General features: G+C 36.0%; 1 protein-coding gene across 2 annotated transcripts; it reads right to left on the bottom strand.

Moving 5' to 3' along the window:
- Nucleotides 1–1,476: 1,476 nt before the first annotated feature.
- Nucleotides 1,477–7,435, bottom strand: LOC145169491 (uncharacterized). Of its 2 annotated transcripts, XM_079088042.1 has the most exons (3): nt 7,278–7,435; nt 1,682–2,579; nt 1,477–1,589 (listed from the first exon to the last, which is right to left on the bottom strand). In XM_079088042.1, the coding sequence occupies exons 2-3, from the start codon at nt 2,577–2,579 to the stop codon at nt 1,573–1,575; spliced, it is 915 nt and encodes a 304-aa protein (XP_078944168.1). In that variant the 5' UTR covers nt 7,278–7,435; the 3' UTR covers nt 1,477–1,572. The 2 variants fall into 2 exon arrangements, with proteins under 2 accessions (XP_078944168.1, XP_078944169.1); XM_079088043.1 differs by lacking the exon at nt 7,278–7,435 and having other exon boundaries at nt 1,682–2,786.
- Nucleotides 7,436–10,082: the final 2,647 nt, after the last annotated feature.

The raw sequence follows: 10,082 nt of genomic DNA, 5'->3' as shown, positions 1-10,082 counted from the left end.
TTACGGCCTGGTGCATTGTCAACCAAGTTCCAAACTTGATTGTCATACATGGACTGTATCTCGCTGTCCATAGCCTCCTTCCATTTAGCAGACTCCGGGCCTGCCATGGCTTCCTTAACACTGTTAGGTTCATCCAGATTTACCAGTGTACTATCACTGATAAATGTATGACCTTCCGTAGTAATATGAAATCCATAATAAAACTCAGGTGAGTTCCTAACCCTTGTGGAACGCCTCGGAGGTACAGATACGCCAGTCGGATCAACATGAATTTCCTCCTCAGGTTGATTGCTAGTGTCTGAGGTTCCTTCACCAATTGACTCTTGAATTTCTTCAAGGTCAATTTGCCTCCCACTGTCTCCTTGGCTTATAAATTCTCTCTCTCGAAAGACCCCTCTCCTAGCCACAAAGACCACATTCTCACTGGGTCTGTAGAAGAGGTAACCAAAGGATTTTTATGGGTAGCCGATGAAAATACACCTTTCACTTCGAGGTTCGAGCTTATCATGAGTCTCGTGCCTCACGAAAGCCTCGCAACCCTAAATCTTGATGTGGTCCAAATTGGGAACTTTCCCAGTCCACATCTCATGAGGTGTTTTGGCAACCTTCTTTGTAGGGACTAGATTAAGGATGTGGGCGGCAGTCTCTAAGGCATACCCCCAAAAAGAGATTGGTAGCAAAGCTCGACTCATCATAGAGCGAACCATGTCCAACAAGGTTCGATTACGCCTCTCAGCCACACCATTCAGCTGAGGTGTCCTGGGAGGTGTCAATTGTGAGAAAATCCCACACTCCTTAAGATAGTTGATGAACACAGTGCTAAGATACTCACCACCTCGATCGGATCGAAGCATCTTAATGTTCCTGCCCAATTGATTTTCTACTTCCTATTTAAACTCTTTAAACTTTTCAAAAGTTTCTGACTTATGTTTAATTAAGTAGACATAACCATATCTACTGAAATCATCAATAAAAGTCACATAATAGCGATTAGCATCCCTTGTGGCGGTTTTGAATGGTCCACCTACATCAGTATGTATAAGGTCCAACAAACCCTCACCCCTCGCACAAGAACCAGTGAAGGGTGATTTTGTCATTTTTCCAAGTAGACAAGATTCACAACTATCATCCGACTTAAGGTCGAACGACTCTAAGACTCCATCCTTTTGGAGCTGGCCTATGCGTTTCTTGCTTACATGTCCAAGATGTCAATGCCACAAAGGTGTTTTATCCAAGCTAGTAGAAGAATCAATACACAATAAATTATTTCCTAAATTATCTACAACCGATACAGCTTCATACACATCATCACAAGGTAATGCTTTAAAATAAAGAACATTATTAAAGAAAACATTAATACTACCAACTTCATTATCAAAAGAAAAGGTAAAACCTTGTTTATACAAAGCATGAAAGGAAATAATATTCCTCGCCATTTCTGACGAGTACACACATTTATTCAAATCTAACTTTAACCCACTATCTAGCAACAAAGTATAAACTCCAATCTTGGTAACAAGTGAAATCTTCCTATTCCCCATGATTAAGTTTATCTTCCCATGCTCCACATCCTCACTTCTTCTTAGGCCCTACAAATCAGAAGATATGTGAATACCACATCCTGTATCAAGCACCCAAGAGTTAGAATATGGTGAGTTATTAGACAATATAGTGTAAATACCTGCATGGGATGGTGTCACTTTCCCATCCTTGACATCCTGCAAGTACTTTGGGCAGTTTTGCTTCCAGTGCCCCTTATTATGACAGTAGAAGCATTCAGCATCCTTAGGGATGGCAGAAGGAGTGATAGAACCACTTTTGGTTCCAGATGAGGAGCCTTCAAGAGACTTTCCCTTGGTACCCTTCGAAGGGTGCTTCCTCTTCTTCCCTTTGCCTTGCCCGATAGCCAAAACAGGGGTAGTAGTAGGAGTAGGATTAGCAACCGACTTACCTTTAAGACCACTTTCGGCGGTCTTCAGAAGTCCTTGAAGCTTACTGAGTGTAACTTCCTCCTTGTTCATGTGGTATGTAATACGAAATTGATCATAACACGAGGGTAAGGAGTGCAAAATGATATCAATTTCCAACTCCTCTGGGAAGTTCACATTCAGTTTCATTAGACGGTCCACATACCTTTGCATTTTCTGCATGTGGCCCGTGATTGGTTCGCTATCCTTCATACGGGTAGTGATCATGGAGGAGATTATTTCATACCGCTCTTGACGAGCACTCTGATGGTACCTTTCCATCATATCCTGATGCATCTCAAAAGGGTAATAGTCCTCATAGGACTTTTGGAGTTCAGCTGTCATGGTGGCCATCATGATGCATGCCACCTTGGTGGCATCTCTCTCATGTGCCTGATACTCAGCGACCTCCTCAGGAGTAGCAGTGAACTCATCAAGCTCCTTTAGCTCCTTATCGAGGACATATTCCTTGTCCTCGTAACGAGTAACCATCCTGATGTTCCGGATCCAATCCATGAAGTTGGAACCATCGAAGATGACCCTCCCACAAAGGTTCATGAGAGAGAAAGAGCCAGTAGGGTTAGAGCTCGAAGCATTGTTGTTGGAAGACATCTGAAAAGAAGAAAACAATTTTAGATTAGATATATCGAATCCTTAATAAGACACCCAAATGTAATATTAAGGCTAGGATCCAACACAATATATTATAACTTAGAAGCGGGATGCCGTAATCTAAGCTATAACATATTTGAAGGTAGGTGAATGACGATTCACCAATTTCCACCATGAAAACGAAATGAATTATTAGGTTTAATTGGTTTTGAAATTCCTAGATTCTTTTGAGATTCATTGAACTTTTCAATGGCATGTTTCAATCTCGATTGTGCCCTTCAAGTTTTGTGACTGGGATGCCGAGGATCACAAAACAAGGTGTGAATAACCATGCAAATTCACTTGGTACCCTTAATATTATCACCTAATCAATGTGCCGGTTAACCACACGCGCTCCACCGCTCTATGACAAACATTAAGTCACCCTTCGTGATCCTTACTAGTCCATGTTAGTGTGCCGGTTAACCACACACGCTCCACCAACGACGTGGTAAGGTACAAAGTGTGAATTTCATGGGTTAGCATCATATTCACATTTTCCTAAAGTAACTAAGATTCGGTATTTATAAAAATATTTAGTTACTTTATAATATTCATTATACTTTTAATGAGAATTTAAAGTCATTGTCCTACCCGTTCGGCTAACGACCCTCCACCGATCAAGGAAGCGGTGGGTGAGAATGGACACCCATTAAGCTGCCATTTTATAGGCAACAACCTTATACCCCCCCTTATAGACCGGCTTCGTGAATGAGGCCTACTAAAGGTAAAACGACTTAATCTTATACATATATATAATAATTAACCATTAATGTTATAAATAGTATAAGGGTTGAATTTTAACTTTTAAAACTCTAAGGGTTGGAATTAAAGTATATTAAAGTGTGTGTAACTTTACAAATTCCAAAACTTGAGGACAAGTTTTGAAACTATTCAAAACTTTTCATTTCATAACTTATGAATTATGGTTCATAAAAATGAAGACTATTCATTTTCATGTAACTTATGTGTTTTAAATGTGCATAAAAGAAAGTGACCTTTGGAAATCCATAACTTGAGGACAAATTATGGACTCCATTAAAACACATAAATGATCAAGAATTAATTAATAAACAATTTAGCAAATAATTCCTATGATCTAACAATAATTCATAAGAACATGAACATCATATCAAAATTTCAAGAACATATGAACACATATAAACATGGAATTTTGATATTAGCCATTGTAAATGGATTAGAACAACCATTACACCATCTAAAATAAGTTTTATAACAACAAAACAATTTAGGGTAATGTTTCTAGTCCATTTCCAGCAGCACAAATCGAAATTCTGCATTCTGCATGGCCAACTCGTCGAGTGCACGAACTGACTCGCCGAGTTGGTTAAAGTTTCACTTGGACTCGTCGAGTCCCCTGTGCAGACAGCTCAAAAATTCGATTTTTACACTCTTTTGCATCAAGTATCAAACAAACAAGCCTAGGCTCTGATACCACTGTTGGGTTTTGAGCAAACTAACACTCCTAAGGTGTTCATGCAACCCTAGAAACCTTGGATCTATGTTTGTCTAAAATACATGCAAAATAATTTTCCAAGGTTCATAACTTATCTAGCATGCATGGGGTACTTTTAAACATAAAATATACTAGAAGAATTACATACCTTTGTTAGTGAGTTGATTCCTTAGGAGTTTGAGAGCCAAGCACCAATAATATGAATGCCTCAAATGGAAATCACAAATCACCACAAACTTGGAAAACTTATGAGAGGGTACACAAACACTCTAGAAATCGGCCACTCTTATGCACACACACATAGTGCCTTTTCAAGCACCAAAAGCCTCTTTATATAGTGTAGATGATTAGGGTTATGAACCATGCAAACCCTAATAACCCATGTCCTTTCCTATTCCAAGGATCCATGGGTTAAAAGCTACATGGATCATCCATGGACTCCCATTTAAGCTTAGCCCATTTCCTAATGAGTGTTAGCCCACACCATATAAATATAATAACCCATTATTTAATTAGTCACCTTTTGATCACTAAATTAATTCATAATTAATTTAAGATCAATACTAATTAAATAATACAACTTCATATTAATATATTATAACTTATAATATATTAATAGGCCGCAAATATACTCTTCTCATAATATTATCCATATAAATAGTTCGGGTGAAGTGCAACCCAAATGGACCATGCCGGGTCGGGTCAAGTATATACCAAGTAAGTTATGGACTTAGACACCTTATCCAACAATTACGTGTTATATACTCGGGGCATATAGGTTGAGTCATAACGAGTATTTGATAATAGTCGGATATGTTGAATAGGATGTGTTGAGTAGTAAAAATTTAAAAAGGTGTAATTTACTACATAAAGAAATTTTATGGTTTAACTTAATGAGTAAGAGAGAAACATAACAAGTGTTTTGGGATTGTATATGTTGTGATGGTGAGCCTTATAATGGCAACGTTGGTAATAACACCCATCGGGTGTTAGGATGTAGTTCATTAAGTAGACGCGACAGTTTGGAAGATAAAATGTTGTAAATTTTTAGGTGATTGAATAATGTTAGCTAAAACTATGACTAATAGTAGGGGAAGTACTATTCATTGTAAATAAGCAAAGAGCTAGGGTTGATGATAATTAGTATTAGGTGGAATACTACTAACTGAAAAAGAATTAGGAGTTGCAACTGAAAATAAATGAAATACTATCAATGAGACTAAATGGAGGCGGAGAATGAATAGTAATATCACCTTTATGATTATTTTTAAATCTTGGTGATTGCATTAGCAATCGATATATTTTTCGTTTGTAGGATGGTCTTTAACAACCTGATATTTGTTGTGGACAAATATGTTCGAAGTGCATATTGAGGTTAATCTTACTAGGATTATTAAGGAGAATTATGATAAAAGGCGCACAAATATAAAAGGATAGGTAAGGGGTTCATGTGGTGATACATAGTATGCAAATGAAAACAACAAACATCTCTATAGACATATAATAATGATATTAATAAATTGTATATTATTGTGGTGAAAGTTATTATACTATTGTAAAATATGTATCATGTCACAGTTGACATACAAACCAGAGGATGAAAGTGGTGTTATTATATAAATGTATAACGAGGTATGTATTTAGTTTAGACGAAGTATATCAAAGGGTTGTATTATATTTATGATGAGTTATTGGTTATCCTTAATGGATGCAAGCACGATTCCTGGTGATAAGCCCTTGTATTCCATTGTGCAAATGTAAACAAAAATGTTTTCTTATTATATAAATGAAGAACTTTTGGGATGTACCTACTATGAAAATTCGGGCATTACAAATAACCTCTGTTTAGATCAAGTTTTATGTTTCACATAATAATACTTCATATTATACTTAATTTTAACTTATGTATTGTTACAACAATCCGTTCGTGGACTAATTAACCTCTATTAACCCATTATTTTTGCAATATTATTACCTATTATTATATAATACTTTCCTAGATCTCCGAGGATATAAAATACGCATTCTAATGATTTTTCTACATTATCTTATGACTTTTACATGTTTACTATAAAAATTGGTCAACAATACAGACCAACCTATAAACATGGTCACCAACAACCAAGAATATTGATGATCATTCTTAGTAAAAACTATATCTTAAACTCGACCCGTTCCTCTAAAATCAATCCAATACCTTATGCCAATTGGAATTCTGTATAATTGACTACACATTTTGAAAGATGACTATTGCAAACACCTATCTTCCCGGGCCACTCTTCATAGAATTATAATTCCATTGAACTTGGGAATGTAATCAGGCTATGGATCATTTTAGGAAAGAAACTAGACATTCATACCTAATTCTAGTCTACAACCTCATGCAATTTGGAATTACCCAGATTTAATTATAATTTTTACAAAAAGACTAATCTGCTTAGTGAGTTTTTCTGACCAGTCTACACTAGATGCAAAAACATTAAAATTTTATTTAAATCCATATCAACCCTTTTGATGAATGAAACTAGACATCCATACCTTTCCAAGGACCTTAATTTCATACTGTTTGGACATTCCAATGATTTTATATGATTTTTCAAATATAGGGGAAAAATTCCTAAAATCACGATAATACAAAGATTAAGTCCTCTTTTTGTCTCACTTATTAATTACTTAATTAATAAGCTCATATCCATTCAATTAAGTGAAATTCAATCACTAACAATGTTTTTTATATGTATAAAAGAATCATCTTAATGGGTTAGGAGCTTAAGTGAAAATCGCATACCAATTCCATTTCTTCACTTGAAGCTCATAAGAAGGGGTTCATGGCTTTGGTCTTCAATCCAAACCCATTAAGTGATTAATAACCATATAAAAGGATTGAGAATAGCAAAACCAACCATCCACCATGAAAATGGCGGTGACATGGTGGTGAAATAGTTGTCATAAGGTAGCAACACTTTTTCACACCATTGATGAAACTAACAAGAAGAAGAAAATGGTGATTCTAGAAATTTGCCCTGGAAATGATATCATTCAAGACCTTACTACCACACATGGTAGTGAGGTGGCGTTTACCAACGGCCACCACCATCGTCGATGGTGGTAGTATGTTGTGGTTGTGTGTTGTGATTTCAAGATAGAAAATAGAAGAAGAACTCTGAAAGAAGAAATTTTACCCAACTCTAACGTTTCCAAACAAGAACATCTCTCTTCCACCACTTCCTTCCTTCTTCGGCGACCGTTCCGATGAGTTTTCCAGCCAACGACCACATTGCACCACCCTTTCTATGAAATTTTGGTTAAAAAGTAGCACCCCTCTCCATCAAGCTTAAATAATCAGATCACCTATTCAATGGGATAGCGTTTTTCACCATTGGGTAATAGGTTGCACCCTCTATTACATAATGGTCCATGAGATTTATCCCTCATTTTACACTTCAGCCACTACACTTTTCACTTTGGCAAAAAAGTACATATGATCAAACACCTTAAAAAATTAAGTTCTAGAACCCTTTATATGCTAAATAATTATTTCTAAATATTTTTATAATATTTATTCCTTTTACTTTTATTATTGTTATTTATTTATTATTAATTATTAATTAATCTCTTTAAATTTATTTAATTTACATATCCAACCTTAAAAGTTTTGCTTCAATTATATAATTATTCATATTATTTTTGAACCATTTTTCTATATAGTTAAATGAAAAAAAGGGACATTACAACTTAAGGTAGTGGCTACTTGCACCTGACCCATATCAACTAGCAAGGAGAACTAAGCATTCCTTTCAAGGGCGTAGATATATTCTCTATCACATTGTGTTTTAAGGTCGTGAGGGCAACACATTCCATAAGAACTCTAAGGTTAAGTGTGCTCGAGCAAGATCAATACTGGGATGAGTGACCCACTCGGAAGTTTCCGTGTCGGGATGCCCTAAAGGGACAATATTATAATACATACCATTTGGAGATGTTACAAATAATATCAGAGCTTGGGCATGGGTTAATATGTTTGGCAGGGATGTCAAACCATGTAAAAGGGGGTGAAGGTGGGTGGCTACCTGCAACTTTCCCACTTTGGCTGGAAAGGAAAACTAAGCATTCCTTGTAAGGGGTATGGATACCTTCTCTGTCACCATGTCTTTTAAAGTCATCATGGAAACAAACAATAAGAACTTTGCGGTTTAGTGTTCCTGAGCAAGAGCAATTTCAAGATGGATGACCCACCGGGAAGTTTTCGTGTTGGGATGACCAAAGTGGACAATATTGTGACATGTGCCATTGGAGGATGCTACATTTTGATTTAAGTAAATAGTATAACCTTAAATTTGGTATTAGTATTATTTATTTAAATCAATATTATACATGAAAATAGAGTGAGATTTGTGATGAATTCACATAAAAATGGAGTGAAAATTAGATTGGAAGTGCATCAGGAGGTGCCTTTAGAGGTTAACATTCATACTAGTTTAAACCAGTTTCAAAACCTACATTGATTTAGAACGGAGCGTTTTAGGTCTGGTCTAGACAAATGTTCTCTCGTCGATCTTTGATTTTAGACTTAAATAGTATTGGGTTGGTCTTAGATTAGTCGAGGATCGATCTTGATCCGATCATTGCAAAAGAGATCATAAGTATGTTAACATTGGTCTTAATTAGACCGGTCCCACCAGACAATTTTTAAATATTTTTCCAATAATTTTCCATAGAAATACTTTATGGTTTCCAAATATTTTTTCCACCCATACATTATTTCTTCCTTATATTATTGGTGTCCAAGATATTAGGTTTTCAAACCAAATTTACATCGAGTATTCATCGAGTATTCATGTAAATAGAGATTGTGTAATTTTAAAGTGTAATATTCTTGGGTGGTCAGGAAACCACAAAATTCGTTGGATTGAACTGGTCTAAACCAAAATCTAATCAGTAAAAAACCATCTAAGGTCCTATTTGTTTACCTCTTAATTGAAAAATTAAGAGGTAACCCCTTAAAAATTCAGATGTGTGATGTTTGGTAGCCACTTATAAAATGTCTCTTAATTGAACAAATACCTCTTAAAAAATCAGACATAAACTCGTATCTGAATTAAAAAGAGGACGATTGTGCCCCGGATAAAAACACGCTTTTTTCTTTTCTCATACGCACGCCTCTTCTCTTCGACTCCACTTCTCTCTTCCACCTCTTTCTCTTCCAGCTCCGATCCCGTCTGCCTCCGTCTGATCTTCAATGACACCGGCGCCGCCGACTTTGCCTCTGTTTGCTTCGCATGTTCCGCCTTCGCCTCCGACATCTTCTACATGTAAAGTTTTTCTTTTTCTCTTGCTCTATGATTCGAGTTTAATGCTTGAAAATCAAGTATCATAGTTGTTTCCCCTAAAATTCAAGTATCAGAGCATCATTAACTTTTTTTTTTCGTGAAATCAAAGCACCATTTTTTTTTGAAATCTGGGCATCGTTTGAAAATCTGATGTTGTTGTCTTCATGTTGAAATCAGATGCTGAAATCATATGTTATTGTTGTCTTCTCCATAGATGACAGTCACAAATTGGATTTTTCTGTTTGTTTTTGTTAAAAATTAGGATTCCCGACCCTTATTGTTGAAATCGATTTTCCTCTTAAATCTCTTTTGGGATTTTAGGTGTTTATCAGTGCATATGTGAAAATGAAATTCGAGGAGTGATAAATGATGTTTATGATTTTAGGTTATCCTCTGAAATTCTTTTTCGGATATTTACATTTTTGCTGAAATTGAGGGAGTGGTAAATGGTGTTTTTGAAATCTCCTCTTTTTCATAGAGAAACATTGAAAAATCTATTTAGGTTGATGTCTGTTCTGTTTGCTGGTTGAAACAGGTTGGGATTATAATCCTGGAGAAATGGATACAGGGTTAGTTAAGTTGTAATCAACTTCTGTGAGGATAACTAATGACCAAGTTGAGTACTTGCATACAGAGTCCAATGGCCATGGAAGAATA

Source organism: Lactuca virosa, chromosome 4, assembly GCF_052849685.1.
Source record: "Lactuca virosa cultivar CGN04683 chromosome 4, Lactuca_virosa_CGN04683_v6, whole genome shotgun sequence".
Classification (NCBI taxonomy): domain Eukaryota; kingdom Viridiplantae; phylum Streptophyta; class Magnoliopsida; order Asterales; family Asteraceae; genus Lactuca; species Lactuca virosa.
The sequence above is the reverse complement of the archived record's forward strand: the minus strand, read 5'-3'. Positions and strand labels throughout refer to the sequence as shown.